Genomic DNA, 16,930 nt, shown 5'->3' with positions numbered 1-16,930 from the left:
TACTAATTGTATTAAAGTCGAAATTGAATCCTAATCAACTTGGCTAATCATGTAATTTTATTCGATTATAGGTGTTCGAATCTACAATTAAAAAAATTTGAATCGGACCATTAGCAAATCTGATTATTCGTTGCAAGATGTAGTAAGGATTCAATTCTAGCAGTCATACCCATTAAGAGGTCGTGACCCGCTGAATAGGATTATTCAGATGATTTTTGGCCACTATATCATTCATACCTAAATTTGGTTAATATTATGGATGGACTCTTTTTTGACTCTCTAACATAGAAATGGCACGTGATTAACTACTCATAAAATTAGTCAGTTCAACTACATCTCTGAATAAATTTGGTGAGCTACCACCAACCCTTCAATGGCTGACAGTCAAAACATTTATCTTCAAAACCAACATTAACATTATGGCAGACAGATATATGATGCCAGATCAATGCCTTTGCTACCAAAATTGACCATTTATTAATTTATATGAGAGCTACAAGCCCACAATCAAGTATGGGAATCATTTTCTTTAATCTCTCAGCAGGTAGTCCCATAAATTCTTGTCGACTTTGCTTTGTTCTGTTCAGTAGATGAAGTTCACAACACTAAAAAGAAATCAAACTTAGGATCTGAATTCTGAATAATTAAAGAGAATGGGTATGGGGACTCTTGTGGTAACCAAGACCAAGGACTAAATATTCATGTACGCACTCGCTCGCCCATTATAATTCCTTGTTTGTTTTCCATGATTTTTTTCCCAAGTCATGAAGGAGAACATATTTTCCTAGAATAAGAGAGGAAAACGAAAAGAAAATTATTCAATTACGCAAAAAACAGAGAAGTTTATGCAGAAAAGGGGAAAGATTTAGAATGTAACAAAAACAGGGTAGCCAGAGAAGCTGCAAAAGAGAGCATAGTCTGGACATAAAATACCCTCCAGAGAATTTATTTATGCCTCCAGAACAAAGCCAGCAAGAAATCGATCCACAGATCTCAAGCTCTTGCAGCCGAAAGGGGAGGCAAAAAAATCATTAGCAGCAACATATCAAGCAATCAATCAACACTAGTCACAGATTGACATAAATCACGAATATTTCCGCAGTTAAGACACAAAAACGATCAATCAGAAGGAGAAGAGAGCGAGGACGCTCTGTATTGTAATGTGCAAGTGTGCGGTGCATAAATAGGAGAAGATGAAACCCTTAACCCTAGAATAGTATAACCTCAAGGCCAAATAGTTGGCCGGGCATGGGCCTCGTCATGGGCTTAGGTTGAATGACGCTAACAATCCAAATTGAATAAGGCCCGGCTCACGGTCTAACTATAGATGACCAGGCCGACATTTAGAGTGTGTTTGGGGAAAGTAAGTCCAGCAAAATTCCCAGACAAAAAAAAAATCCAGCAAAATTCATTAAGAGCTTTCTAAGTTTTGTGATAAACTTGGTATGAGCTCATGATTGAGTTCCGCCAAAACAGTCCACATCATTATTGCTATAGTCTATAAATAAGATTGGGGTGAAATTTATGTAGGTAAGAATAGGACTCTTAATCCCTCCCAGAAGTGGGTTGAAAGCCTAAGCCTACAAGATCAGGAAATACTCTCAATTGATTCGACCTCCCGACTTTAACATTGACCGTAAACCTAATGATATAACCAACAAAGCTATTTCTTCATGATTGCTAGTCCAGAGATCGGCCCTAGAACAATAGAGCACATTTAACGGTTGCAATTCAAATCTGGCTTCTTGTAATCCAGCATTATTAATCTCAAAAGTTTGTTTCGTGATACCAAATTCTATAAAAGAGGAATTTTTTTTTCGACAGTTGTCTTGCAGTCTGAAATATGATTGATCTAGAGGGATAACTCTTGAGGATCCTTCGCTCAAGCAAAAGTTGATGAAGGTCAGTCTTGGCATCGAACCACACTGAAAAAATAAGGAAATCCTCCATACACAATCAAAGCCACATTTGTCACCTACACATACCTGGTCTTCTGTGCAAACTGGAAGACAATATACATCAGATCAGATTTCTAAAACCACTTGTCAAAGATATTAAACAATATCAAGCACCAGAACCTAATCAATAAAAATCAATCTACAAAGGAGTAACCCGTCTATATTTTTCGTTTCCCTTATATGCAAATTCCATACTTCAGAACTCCGGGGATTACATCGACCAGGTATCTGCTTTGTTGTCCGTCTAATCCAGAAATTGGAATCTTGTGTAAAGAAACGCTTATTTAGGTATATATTGCACCTGGATAGCGATGATGTTTAAGGAGGTCTCAACCCCTAAATCTAACGACGACACAGGATATATCATCTGCACTCTCTCTTTTCACAGCCTCTACTATTAATTTCTTTGCTGCTTTCTGTGGGTCTTTGACCTTTCTAGCAATGTCGACAGCTTCTTGGTTAGCCATCACCTGCATTAATCGCATTTCATGGAGTGAATTCTACAAAACCGTTGTCAGGGGCACATTGACAATACTATTCTTGTACGAGCATAATCCAGCTAGCGCTGATGCATCAAGTAAAAAATAGTTAAAGCTGAAATGCCTCACCTTCCACAGGCCATCACTCGCAAGGATTAGGAGCTCCACGCTGTTATCAATGTCAATATCTTGTATGTCGGGATCAGATCGCAAATGAGTCTTAAGGCTTTTGTCTCCAAATGCACGAGAAACTGCCAGCTGCCCATTAACTCTAGGCACATCACCTAATTCAGAGATGCATAAGATAGTATAATGATGTATAGTGAACATAAGTGCAAACGTCAATCTTGTATGATCAAATCAACAATACCAACAACGTATGCAACATGTGAAGTGTAAGCTGTTGCTCATCTATTAGAGCTCCTATGTTGGAATACCACGTTGGAACTAGTGATACATGCAAAACAAAGATGCATCAGACTTGCATTCAGCACAAGTTTGACACATTTCAGTATTAAAAGAAAAAAATTATATTGATTTCCTGCAGATCACCAGCAATCAGGTTCATTTGTAATAATGTTAACTACACTGTTGAATTCATAAATGCAGACATGAAATCAACTTCACAAATCTAATATAGATAATATGGGGCAATTGTAAGATTGTTCCATTACGATTTACGAATGAGGTGTAAATGTAATGGTGCAACAGCCTCTTCATAATACAGGAGTAAGGTTATGTATATTTGTCATCTCTAAATCACATATTGCCAAAGAGCCTTGTATCCTGGGTGTTAATTTTGTTAGAATAATTACGAAAAAACATAATGCACTCCGATAGGAACCCAAATGGATAACAATCTGAAACTTCACTAAGGAAGACTAGGTTTTACAAAATGATTATAATGATCTCCTAAGTTAGGTTGCGGCCATATATATATATATATATATATATATATATATATATGCTGATAAGCCTGATATAATAAAATAGAACTAATAAAATAGCCAAAAATGTCAAGATAGTATCCAGCTGGTACTTTGACATATTGAGTATTGACTATTCTTAATCAAAGTTGACTGTCTTTGTGGGCCCAATTCATATGCTGACATGGCATCGTGAGTTCATATCACACAGCATTGATATAAGAGGGGAAAAGCCCATGTTTTATAGTTGAGATCTTAACATTCAAAGTGCTGAAAGCTTTTGAAGAGAAGCAGGCAGTCCATCATAGGAATCATATAGATTTATGCACTGGTGTTTCTTACGGAAGAAGTTGGTGTTTGGCTTGCTGACACATACATATTTCTTACTAGCAACAACCAAAAATAACTTTAAACGCAAACTGAAAACCAATTATAATCAATCAACTCAATTGCAAGTTAATTACACCAAAACACAAGGCGACCAGTAATGATGTCTCCGCAACCAACATATGCTATAATATAGTTTCCAAGGGAAATACCTTATAATATTATGTAACAACAAAGGACTAATGTTGAAAAAGATTGGAGTTGTATAATTACTTCACAAAGTCTAGGTTTAACCGAGGAAAGCTACCCAAAAAAAGCTACAGAAAATTTTATTTTTTGCCATCTTCAAAGAAATTAAAGTGTTTATTGGTCCAAGAGGATGATAATAAGGTAATTGAATGACAAGCATATGGCTGCTATAAATACCTGGCAAGTTTGAGACAAAGCCGCCTTTGTTCTCAATGATGCCTCTTTCCGTGTTGGGCTCATGGTCTACGGTCATTTGAAGTGCCTGGCCACCTCTTGAAAGAACCGCACGTGAATCTCCGACATTGGCTACCCATAATCTTTGGCCATTTATTAAAATTGCAGTAACAGCAGTAGACCCACCCCGCCCCAAATCAGCACTTTGAGAAAGAATTGCTTCGTCTGTCCTCTCATATGCTTTTGCAATAGCTCTATTGGGCTCAACCCAAAAGTTTCCCTAGAATGATCATAGGATAGAGCTGAGCTTATGAAACGCTTCCAAATTATTTAGAAGAAGATCACATTAAGTAATTAGCCATTACAAATTTAGGCAACACCCTACCTCCTTCAGTATATTGGAAAACAAATGCTTCTGTAGGTAGGCAGGCACAGCATCTCCCAAATGACCATCATAAATAGCAAATAACCCCAACTCATGTCCTTGTATGTCAATAAACTTAGCAACATGATAGTCCTCCATTGGATGATTAGCTTTCCCCTTTACTAGGCTGAAACCATACTTGATTAACCCCTCATGGTTTTTTCCCTGTCCAGAGTTTGATGATGATCGTCCTGCAGGCTACATAGTAAAAGTATTTTAGTTAGAGATACAAATGGAAACCCAATAACTATCTCCAAAATCTAAAAGCACCGACATTGGACAGTAGCAACAGAAAATGATTACATAAAACGAAAATTTTAAGTTAATCTAGTGCAGCAAACACCAATAACTACAGGGGAAAAAAGGAATGTTAAGACAAGCAAACATTTTGTATTCTCTAATTGTTGGAGAAGAGGCTCTACTTGAACTAAGTTCAACAAGTCATGTTTAATTATCTCTCCACAGTTGATAAAAACCATATGATCTTATAAGAGGGGTGGGAGCTACCCATAAGTTCTACAGGTTTTTTTCCAACAGTGTTCAGTTCAATGAATCAATGTGTGGTGTGAAATTCAGAGACCTGGTAAATGGTAGCACCAAAAGGCTAGGTAACAAACTGACGATGTAGCAATAGAGTCCGCCACACTTACCTAAGGAAGCAGAATCTAGATGGCAATACATAAGAACTGATTCCTTTGATCACCAAGAAAAGAAATGCAATCTATGTAAATAAATTCTTAAGTCAATTTTTCCAATCTCCAAAACCCAAGTAAAAGGCAGTGAAAGAAAGACTGATTTCCCAACGCCATACCACAATAACTCCATAGTTAAATGGATGTCATCAGCGCATCAATCAAGCCAGCTTGTATGCCAGTAAACATATGAGTAAAATAAAGAATCACCAATGATAAAGGAAATAAAGTGGCAAAAAAAGGGCACGTACCTGAGAGTGGGAAGCATTAAAACAGCATAACCTATCCATCAAAATGAAAAAGAAAAAAAATCTTCAAACGAGCTAAATTAAATTCCCACCATCCACCTCTTGCATCCAATTCCAATTCAAAGTTCAAACAAAACCCACTTCTCTGAATTCACAATCTGCAGCATCAAAGCCCCAAACGATCAAATAAACAAGTAATAAAACATACAAAAAACCCTCAAGAAACTAAAGCCCCAAAGAAACCAAAATTCAAAATCACAGACAGATACAATAATTGGTATCAGAAAATTCGTTCTTACCGATCCAACTTTGTGCTTGAATTGGTCAGCTTCGCAGTCTTATTCTGGGTAGGGTTTTTTTTGCTCGTTCCCTCTTCTTCTCCGTATTAGTTTGCACAAGAAATTGACTGAAGAAAAGATATAAATATAAAGAAAAAGAAAGAAGAGAACATTTGACAAGCAAAAGAGCTTTTGATTATTGACAATCAGAGAGAGAAGAGTAAGGAATCGGTCCGTGTGGGTGGTTGTGAGCGGTAAAAGAAAAAAGACTGCCACAAACTGACAGAACAGACCTCTTGTTTCTTGTTGACTTTGTTGTTTCCATTATACTGTTTCTTTGTTTTTCACTGTTCTCGGTTCTCTCCTCCGACGGGACCTACCCTTGTTGTTTTACTTTCATGTCCTTTTCCTTTTCTTTTTCCCCCTTTTAAATAGATCAAGTTCGGGTTGACTCACAAGTAAAAAGACCATAAAGACTTGTATTTATAGCAGTGAAAATTTATTAGTAAATCTTTTTTTTTTCAAAAGTCATAGAGTTGACTGTATTGATTCACTTAATAAACTAGGTGATTGAGATCCGTAAACACTCGATGTAGAGTCGGCTAATTAAGAGAAATCCTGTAAAATCTTTATTGAACACAAAACTCAAAAAAAAGAATAACAAATCTAAATTAGAAAATGACATATCTATCCCATGAGAGGAGGAAGGGAAGAGTCTGATTTGTCCCCCTCCCCTACTGTTTTTGGAGAGAGAGAGTTGAGAGATTTTTTTTAGAGAGAAAGGGGAAAAGGAAAAATTATTACAACTAGATAGATAGTTCTAATATAGTAAGTTTACGTATTTCCCTTTATATTATAAGAAATTTTTTATTACTAGATGATTATACAGCTTTGACTATACCCAAATCTCTTGATATTAACCAATCGAGAAATATCCATTGATCGGTTAAATTCATGTCAAAAAAATCGACATGTTCACACTTCACACCCTACTATTGCCAAGCAAGGGTTTGAGATGAACCTCCTAACCAAAAAAAAAAATCAAAAAAATAAAAATAAAAATCTAAAGACACTGACTAGGGAATGCAATCGGATCAAAGCCCATTTTGTCAAATCATCTACAAGCAATGGAAGCCCAACCAAAAACATGGCCGCTAATTAAGGAAATGGACTTGTTCTTGGGGTTGGGGTTTGACAGTGAAACCTATTTATGTTCATTCAATCGACTAGCACATCAAACTACCAAACTTCCTCACTTGATGTGATTTTCTCTTTTTGGTCATAATAAAATTAAATGGCAGTCGCACTGGCACACATCATCCGAATCATAAACTAGATTATCTTATTGCTGGTGCATAGTTTGCTTTTGATTTCAACTTTGGTTAATGATCAAAAAGGTCTCTCTTTTTTTTTTTGAAAAAAATAAATATGACCATATATAATTGCACGAGTGGTCTTAATCTCTCTTTTGAGGTAAAATAAGGAGTGTTGTTGACTAAAACATTAATGTAGTGGTCCCTAATCCAATCCGATGCATTTGCCCTAACAAATAAAAATGTAAGTACCTTTGATTTGTGGTTTTTGGCTCAATTATGCGCCACTAGTTCTGATATCTGATTCATGCTGCTCGGACAGGCTTAGGTGTTATCCGCACAACCTTCATTATGTGGCATTCACAATTGTTGAAATCCTTGGCAGATGGCTTGTTGTCCAGACAGGCCATGTGCTGTCCGGACAGGCTTGGGAGTTGTTTGGACAGCAGTCGCAAAACAACACTTTCGGGATAGCTCATATAAATAGCAAATTTGTAGGGTTTAGTAAACCCAATTTTGAGAGGCGCCATTTTTTAGACAGAAAAAATACCAATAGAGAGTGAGAGAGAGTTTGAGAGAGCTTGAATCATTGTATTTGGTGGTTTTCCTCACTCGTACTCTATATAGTGAAATTGATTTCTATTGCTCACGGATGTAAACTCATTTCGAACCACATAAATGTCTTGTTTCTTTTACGTTTATTACTTGTTTTCTCTGCATTATTTAGCTTGGGTTGTTTGATTTAGTCAATCATTGAAGTGCATAGTCTATGGGATTTGGTGATTTTACAAAATATGATTCAAAGAAACCAAAAGGAAAATAAAAAATGCACCAAAATTATATATAAGATGTTAGGCTTTATGCGCTAAAACAAGTGCAATTTCTTGTCCGAGCATCCCATCTTCCTTGTTCTCATACATCTTTAAATTTGACACCTAAAGAAGTCACTAGTGATTAATATTCTAAGGGTAAAAGTCATGGACACTCTTTATGATTTATGTTATTTTGAGGTACACTCCTGTGTACGTTTTTCTCTTGTCAAACTCTTCCATCCAATTTCCATTAAACACACTACTGGAGCAGACATTCTAAGGTTGTTTGGTATATTTGTTGTTCATGCGTTTTCTGTTTTTATTTTTTGATAAAACAAAAAAAGGCCTTTGTTTGCCCATTTTACAAAACACGAATGAGAAAAAATAGGATAAAAATAGAAAACAAGAAATAGAAAAACATAAACCAAAAATGAAAACACAGAAAAATATAAAAGCAAACCAAACGAACCCTTACCAACACTCCCTGTGGTTTAGTCCATTTCTAGGTACGCCTCCTATAGTATGAAAATTTTGAATGACCCCCCAGACTCATATTTCAGCTAATGCATTGCAAGATAAAAGAGAATCTATAGCTGATGCATTGCTTCTGGATCTTATACGCAAAAAAACAAAACAAGAATGATTTGTATATACTCAAATCAATCATAAAATAGTAAAGAAAGTCACTTCAAACGAGCATAATTAACATACATATATAATAGATAAATATGATCGCAAAAAGGGCTTGTCACCATGCAAGCCAACAGTATCCCAAGTATCCAAAACGACACATAATATAGACAATGTGAGCTTAGACTGAAAAAAATACCACACATATAGCAGAACTTACCGCAGTGACAAGCACTAATCATTGCCTTGCAATTCCGAAGCGAATAATTTGCCGGCTCAGAATGTTTTAGTAGAATTCGAATCGACATTTTACATAAAAAAAAAAAAAAAACACCTTGTCTTCATTGATGACAGACTAGACATGCAACAAATGGATCTCCCACGATTAGTTTTAGTACTGATGGCGCTTTGATTCCATTATAGATAGATAATCTCCTTGTACTTACATTAAATAGATCCAAATCGACGGGCACTTGTCGTTGATCAGGTCTGCTTTTGTACAGTTTATTTGCATATACAGAACAACATTAAAAGGCCACGCAAAGACAGACATTGCTTACTAATCACCTTAATTATTTTCTGAACCAACCAAATAAACCAGCAGTTGAGTATCTGATGGCAGCCATTTCTCCCATACATTCCATTAACACAGTTGATTCTACTCCAAAACATAATCTACCTACCGAAAGATCTGTCATGGCAGAAGCAAACCCAAATCGATCTACGACCATTGATCGTAACTCTTCCCCAACTCAATTCCAGAAGGTACCTTCCCTATACGAATAACCTCGTAATTGGTTTTCAAAGACTTGATTTGTAATTGGTTTTCAAAGACTTGATCAACTCTCATGACCTTATTGGCTTATTCTTTGTATTAATGTTAGATTTATTTATTTTATATTTCTCTTTGCCATGCTAGATTGTTGCAGAGATGATGGGTACATACATTCTGATATTTGCTGGTTGTGCTGCTGCTCTTGTTGATAAACTCCAAAGCCTTACGATCGTTGGTATAGCATTAGTTTGGGGTCTGGCTTTGATGGCAGTAATTTACACACTTGGGCATGTTTCAGGTGCCCATTTCAATCCTGCAGTTTCGATCGCCTTGGCTGCTGCCAGGAAATTTAATTGGAAACATGTGAGTGATCGATCGATGATTACTGATTCGACGCTGCATATATATATATATATAGCATCTATTTTTATAGGATGTTTATATGAACTTATACAAGAACAACTTATGTAGGTTCCCATGTACATATTGGCTCAATTGTTGGGAGCGACGCTTGCGAGTCTTACTCTCAAAGTGTTGTTCAACGATAAAGATGAAATTCGCGTGATTACGACCCAATATGCAGATTCAACTACTCATCTTGAAGCCATCACATGGGAATTCATAATCACTTTCATTTTGATGTTCACTATTCTAGGTGTTGCCACAGATGACAGAGCGGTATGATGTTTGAAATTCCAGCAGTTACTTTGATTGATTCAATTTAGATGCATATATTGTTAGAAACATTCAGGAATGACAGTGCATAGAATACTAGATTTAAAGAATTTATTAAAGTAAAATAAACACAATTAAGAACAAAATAAATACAATCAAAATACTAACTTGAATTGAGATTGAGGATAGCGTAATGCTATGTCCTATAGCAGAAATTCGCCCCTACTCTTGTGCTTGTAGTTCAATGAACGTCTGCTACCAGGATTCAACAATCTGTAGTCAAGAATCGAACACTTGATTCTTGGTCCTGGCGAATTTACCGGGTGCTTTTTCTCTCAAATCCAAAAACGTTTATGATGAAGGTTTGAATGTCAGAGGTTCTGATCTCTTCAAACTCAAGTTATTTCTGGTATTTATAGAATAAGAAAGAAGCAGTTTACAAGCAGTTATTGTAGAGAAGTTGTGTTGATCAGACACAACTCTTCACAGACAAACATAACTGTTAAAATAAACTGTAATTGGATAAAAATAAAAATAAAGAATATTTCTTAAGTCAATGAGACCCCAAGAGCCCATCTTTTGATATATATAAATACCCATCATATAGCCCAAGCATGTAGCCCAAGCCCATCTATGAATGTTTATCCAATTTAATAAGTGTGTTAAGCCCACACTTATAAACTACTCTTTCTTTCTATACTTTTCCAATGTGGGACTTTCTTATTGCTATACAAAATCCAACATATATATAATCCCCGCTGACACTCATTGCTGTTCTGAACATGACACAGAGCGAAGGCCTCGCCGGAGTTGCCATAGGTGGTACGTTGTTGTTCAACGTCATGATTGCTGGGTAAATGAAATGAACCCCTCTCTCTATATATACCTCTTTCGCCGTTTTTTCCCGTCCTTTCCCATGACTGCTCAGTTTCCTCTGTTGAATGGTGCAGGCCGATAACTGGAGCTTCGATGAACCCCGCAAGGAGTTTAGGGCCTGCTGTAGCTTCTGGTGTTTATAAGAATCTTTGGGTCTTCATTGTAGCCCCGGTGATTGGAGCATTGGCTGCAGCCCTGGTTTACAGTGTACTTAGGGTACCTAAAACAGAGGTACCTGAGGAGAAGGAGAGCACCAGGAGTGTGTACAATGAACTTTATGATCCATAGATAGATACAACTTTCTCACTTGCATGAGCTCTGCAAGGTTCCCTGTTTCGCTGCTCATGCAACTGATAAAGTTCATTGAATGTTCAGTTGTTCACACTCTTGTAATTTCTTCCAGGATTTAAAATTACAGGAATCACTTATGGTTGAACTTAGTAATTCCCGAATTTATACGGTTTGACCTCACAAAGATTTATTAACTAGGTTAACACCCAAGTTACGATGATCATGCACATGTAAAGGTTTACAAATTACAAATTTCATATAATCTCTAGATATATGGATCGGGCAAATAGTTGGAACGTAAATATATAGCAAATTGAATTTGAATTCCCAGTTGAAAAATATTCATGTTTTACCAGGACAACCACCCTAAGAAATTAAACTCATCAATTTGGTTTTTTTTATTTTTAATTGGGATTCAAGGTGAATTCCAATTTCAAAGGTGCGCGCATGGGCCCAAATTCAGCCGTACTTGTGAAATGGACTTGGGCCAAGCTAACATGACTACAGGAGCCAGTCAAGTTAGATCCAGGCCCATGATAAACAAAATGGGGAAAATACTATATCACAAATTAGAGTCGTTAAAAAATCATCAAAACCGAAATTGACCGTAAATGAATCGATTAATCATTTTTTAAAAATACACATTTCTCAACTAAAAACTGAATCGAATCGACAAAACCAACTGTTTGATCGATTAAATTTATGTAAAAAAATTGAAAAAATCGACCATGAACACTCTTACCGTAAATTATAAAATGAAGCAGTACTCATCATCGTAAGCAAGATTAGCAATCGTAAGATATTCGCAACTAACCGTGCACATATACAATAATTGTAGAATTAATACACTCTGGTTAACTTATAATTACATAATCCATGTCATAAAACAAAACATCCCTTTCTTGATGTTGCCACTTGTAGTAATTAATAATTATTACAATTTTGAGGCCACCAACTACTGATCATCCACCTGACAAAAAAAAAAAAAAAAAACCCTACTGATCATCCATCACACGGTTAGCATGCATACATGCACAATTGAAATTAAAACTTGCAATGACATAAGAAACTTGGACTAGTATCTAACAAATGGGGTAGGATTATTAGGTGGTTAATTTAATTTAATAACTAAGACAGCACCTAACCATATTTATATGTCGTCTGTTTTTCTGTTGCTTGGACAATATTAATAATAATTACTTTAATCAATTAATTAATCTGACACTTTCAATGATTAATTGCTTTGTGTATGTATATATATAGGAGTTACTCAGAACGGTAGAAGTGGTAGAAGTAAGTCTTGATCGTTTAAGTCGATTATGTTATTATCGATAGGCCTAAACTCAGACCGTCAAGTCCGTGTATATAAAAGTTTCTCACATAATGACATGGTAAGTTGTGACAAAGCCAACGCATGACCACAAGAATGTTGTTCGTAATGAAAATCGAACTTAGGATCTACCTATTCACCCTGGAGACTTTCACCAACCAGGCTAAAACTAAAAGTGGTGTGGCAGACGTTAACGCCATAAGCTGTTATAGCTTCATTAGAAAGACACGTAAAATGGTAATGAATGAACAAATACCAAGAAGATATATGGTGTTGAAGAGTCAATACCTTGAAAGAAAAAACAAATTATAAGTCTAAACTATACCCTTCATGGAAATTAATTGTGACCCACTTTAATATTAATCAACATAGTACGAACCTTTGTCTAATTAATCAACATTACCATTTTAATTAATATTATCAGAGGTGGTATTCTAACAATAAAAAATTTGAATTCAAATTTTATAAGCCGCTCAAAACATCTTGACGTACAACATTAAAAGACTTAGAGGGAGCATTTGATTCAAGGTGAAATGAGTTGAATGTGAGATGAGTGTGTGATATTGAGTGTAAGATGAATTGCTAATTGAGAATTATCTCATTTGAGAGTGAACTTGAGCATGATAATTATATTAGTACAATTACTATTTTTTTCTTTTAACAAGACAAGTTAATGTTAATTTTTAATAAAAACAAAATTATCTTTAATTTCCAAATAAACTCAAATTATCTCTTGTGCAGAATGAATTAATAAATGAAGAGAATGAACTACTCTCCACAAGAAAGAATTGAAAGTTGAATGAGTTTGAAATTTCACGATCTCAAAAACTCGATCAAACAAGAGAATTACCTCGTCATTCCCCCAATGAAATGCCCTTTAGTGATCTAGATAATAATAAATATTTTCTTGAGCATTTCCTTAATTATTAACTTCATGCATGACCTAGTATTCAAATCATGATTGTTTTATCTATAACAATAAAATACTTCGATACAATATACTCCTCTCAAGTCTCAAGTAACTACATTTTTTTAATCATTATTTCACCCACTTTTCTTTTTCTTTTGGTGGTTGTTATAATGAACTTCTTTCTACTTCAAGTTGACTTTGTTCATGGCAAAGAAATCAATGAAAGTGTCAAGAAAATACTGTAAAAAGGAAAAAGAAAAAGTCCCTCAATTAATTACTACTCATGCATGGAATGTAAATCTATATATTCATGTAAATGTGATCATGCACAACAGGAATCTGCGAGTTTTTATGATTTATGATGTATGAACTTAATTACATATATATAAGAGGGAAGATGTGGGATGGTATACAAACTTACAAAGTATAACACTGTAACAGAAGAGTATATGACAATATCAGTTATGCTAGACATCTCAATAATTGGTATCCCAATTATCTCAGTTGTTCAGTTGTACACACAAGATTTCACCTGCATCATGTGAGACATGCGGAACTCATGAATTCACTGGATTCTGTGCATCCAACTCAATAGTTGGGATAACTGAAATCTCAATTGTTGGGATGTTTATCATTTTCGCAAGAAGTTACATGCAACCGTGTGATCCAAGCCAAACTACAAAAGCTCTTGCAAAATAGAATCTTCAAAAGAAAATTGATTCCAACACAAAGAAGAAGTACTCTCTCCACCATAGCTAGAAGTAGTAGTAGTGCTAGCATCGCCGGCCAGATTGTTCATCAGTGGTGGTGTTTCGGTCATCGATGGAGGCACAGAAGGATCAGTAGGAGATGGAAGATTAACCCATATAGGAGCATCAGATAGGTTATGATCTGCCATAATACTATTAGTTTGGTCAATGATCCCATTAGTCATGATCAGAGATGTTTGGAAAGCGACTTGTTGTGGGTTTGAAAAGTGGGATAAAGGAGGACTTATGTTTTGATGGTGGTGGAGTGGTTGATCTGCACCACCATTAATATTTCCTATGGAAATTGAGGAGGAGGGCTGGTCCTCCATTTGCATTACTGATTGGTTTTGTTTGATTGAGTTGAGTAGTTCCAGAACCTCCATGTCTGTCATCCCACCTTGACAAAATGATGTGTTGGTCACTGAATTAGTTGCAGATTGGAAAATATATTGCAAGTACTGAAGCCTAGCCACGTGAGCCTCCGCTCGTAATCTGAAAAATCGTTGTGAACATGCGCTGAGTTTTAACAAGGTCAATCTAAATGGAGTTTCACATGGTATTAGAGAGATATTGAGTTTGAAAGTAATACTTACAATGGGTGATTCTCCATCAAGTCACTTAGGTTAGCCAAGGCCATAAGATGAGGAAGGCTGGAAAAAAGGTCAGTTCTTGGTTGGTGGGTCATGGGATCAAAACCCATCTGAATCAGCTTCTTCTTCAAGTGGGTATTCCAGAAGTTCTTGATTTCGTTGTCGGTTCGTCCCGGTAGGTGGGTTGCTATTGCTGACCATCTTGAATATAAGCAAAAACAAGTTAGGAAAAGTTATATACATACATACATACATACATATATATATATATGTATGTATGTATCTATATATCATGAATATGAATAAAACATATGTGTATGTAGATATATACTTGTTGCCAAGGATGGAGTGGAGGTGGAGAATTGTTTGTTCTTCTTCTTGAGAGAATTTGCCTCTCTTGATATCAGGCCTTAAGTAATTTGTCCACCTTAATCTACAGCTCTTCCCACATCTGTTAAGATCTGAGAAATCAAACAACCAAACAAAGTCAATATAATAAACTACACCATGAGAACATAACATGAGTATGTGTGTATGTGATTTATATATATATGTATATGAACCTGCAAGCTTAGGGAGAGCTCTCCAACTTCCATGGCCATGCTTTTGGATGTATTGGACAAGCTTTTGATCTTCTTCAGGAGTCCAAGGCCCTTTCTTGAGACCATTCTCATCACAACAAGGAGGCCTTCCCATTTTCTTCTTTGTCTCCCTGCTTATCTACCCCCAATAACTAAGTCTATTTATAATCAAATCTTAAGTACTCTTGACCTTGTGTTCTTGATTATTTATTCAAATAAAAAATTCATGTACACAACATGACTCTTTGTCTTCGTACATATATTATTGGAACACTTGCTCCCATTTTGTTGCAATGATAGAGGGCTGTCCCCTGTTATAAGTTGAATGACCAACATATCCTTCAATTTCCTGTTTCTTTTCATTTTCTTTTATATATACCGTGTATTGTGTCAATCTCCCTTCAAATCTTTCTTTACCATAGATAATACATGAATGAGATAATTTAACCATGGAGAAAAATGGACATTGATGATGCAAGTTTAAAACATGAACTCGAACCTGGGTGATCTATCCATGATTAGGATGAAACTTGGGGTGAAACTAAGTGGCATCTAACATACACTACGAGTTATGTTTATATGAATATATATGGATTTTACTCACTATTCAAGCAAAGGATTAGGAAAAACTATTTAGTTCTCTAATGAAGGTCAATTTAACTCATGTTGTTCATATTTTATGTGTACACATACATATTATAATAACTCACTATCAAATCAAACTAGTATATATTAATATCAAACTCCATTAGGGTCATACCAAAAGATCGTTCGGTTGAGAATTAATTCGGGTATATAAGTACTTTATTAGGCTACAAAAATGACATGTAATCCATCTGTTTGGTAGCCCAACAGATTATTCCATTGATTTAATCAATGAAATAGTTTTATTTACATTTTTTTATCCCATAATTCATTGTTCAAAATTTATTGTTTTAATATTGATTCTAGTGTTTTTTAAAGCACAGTTTAGAATTCATTGTTTTAATTCTGAATTCATTTTTTTTGAAATTTCATTGAAAAAAAAAATAGAATTAAGATTTACCCGATAAAACTCATCGACAATGGATCTTGTCAGAAAGAGTTTTATACGCTGATTCTGAATATGAATTTTTTAAAAAATTTAACATGTATTTTGAGAGTTAAAACATTTTAAAATTTCATTTAAGATATTTGAGCTTGCTTGAGCTATCACTATATGTACTACCTAGCACTATTGGTTAGGTTATCATAAGCTTTGTAACTAATATATTGACTTTGTAATTTGTATATTTTGCAATCTTAATTATGGAGGACAATTTCGTCTTTTAGCAGTGACGGCTAAAAGAAAAGGGCAAAAAAGAGAGCCACAGATCCCATTACGTAATACGTGGCAGGTCACAGTAGGTCTGGGGAACTTATTCCATGCACGCAATAAGACCTCTTTCGTCATTGTTTGCATGGATTCAAATACTTAAATCTTCTATTTTGGATTTCATTAAGATACCCCATGAGATTTATCTTTTTAACGGGAAGGAGGGACTCAAACCCTGATCGTTAGGGTAATACACACTATGGATGCGTATTTTAATATCCAGGTATTGTTCACTCTGGGATACGGTGTGGATTTTCTTACCCTCCCTCATGGTTTTATATTGGAATAT

General features: G+C 35.4%; 2 protein-coding genes and 1 pseudogene across 3 annotated transcripts; 1 reads left to right on the top strand and 2 right to left on the bottom strand.

Moving 5' to 3' along the window:
- Positions 1-1,893: 1,893 nt before the first annotated feature.
- Positions 1,894-6,010, bottom strand: LOC120009840 (probable protein phosphatase 2C 9). 2 transcript variants are annotated; one of them, XM_038860553.1, is made up of 6 exons: positions 5,777-6,010; positions 5,481-5,635; positions 4,499-4,735; positions 4,117-4,393; positions 2,567-2,721; positions 1,894-2,428 (listed from the first exon to the last, which is right to left on the bottom strand). In XM_038860553.1, exons 2-6 carry the CDS (start codon positions 5,517-5,519, stop codon positions 2,288-2,290), a joined length of 849 nt encoding a protein of 282 aa, XP_038716481.1. In that variant the 5' UTR covers positions 5,520-5,635; positions 5,777-6,010; the 3' UTR covers positions 1,894-2,287. The 2 variants fall into 2 exon arrangements, with proteins under 2 accessions (XP_038716481.1, XP_038716482.1); XM_038860554.1 differs by lacking the exons at positions 5,481-5,635; positions 5,777-6,010 and adding an exon at positions 5,188-5,335.
- A 3,115-nt stretch (positions 6,011-9,125) lies between these two features.
- Positions 9,126-11,124, top strand: LOC120009524 (annotated as a pseudogene).
- A 2,598-nt stretch (positions 11,125-13,722) lies between these two features.
- Positions 13,723-15,405, bottom strand: LOC120009841 (transcription factor MYB93-like). The gene is made up of 4 exons (XM_038860555.1): positions 15,270-15,405; positions 15,038-15,167; positions 14,710-14,907; positions 13,723-14,608 (listed from the first exon to the last, which is right to left on the bottom strand). Exons 1-4 carry the CDS (start codon positions 15,400-15,402, stop codon positions 14,044-14,046), a joined length of 1,026 nt encoding a protein of 341 aa, XP_038716483.1. The 5' UTR covers positions 15,403-15,405; the 3' UTR covers positions 13,723-14,043.
- Positions 15,406-16,930: the final 1,525 nt, after the last annotated feature.

This window comes from Tripterygium wilfordii, chromosome 11 (genome assembly GCF_013401445.1).
Source record: "Tripterygium wilfordii isolate XIE 37 chromosome 11, ASM1340144v1, whole genome shotgun sequence".
NCBI lineage: Eukaryota > Viridiplantae > Streptophyta > Magnoliopsida > Celastrales > Celastraceae > Tripterygium > Tripterygium wilfordii.
The sequence above is the reverse complement of the archived record's forward strand: the minus strand, read 5'-3'. Positions and strand labels throughout refer to the sequence as shown.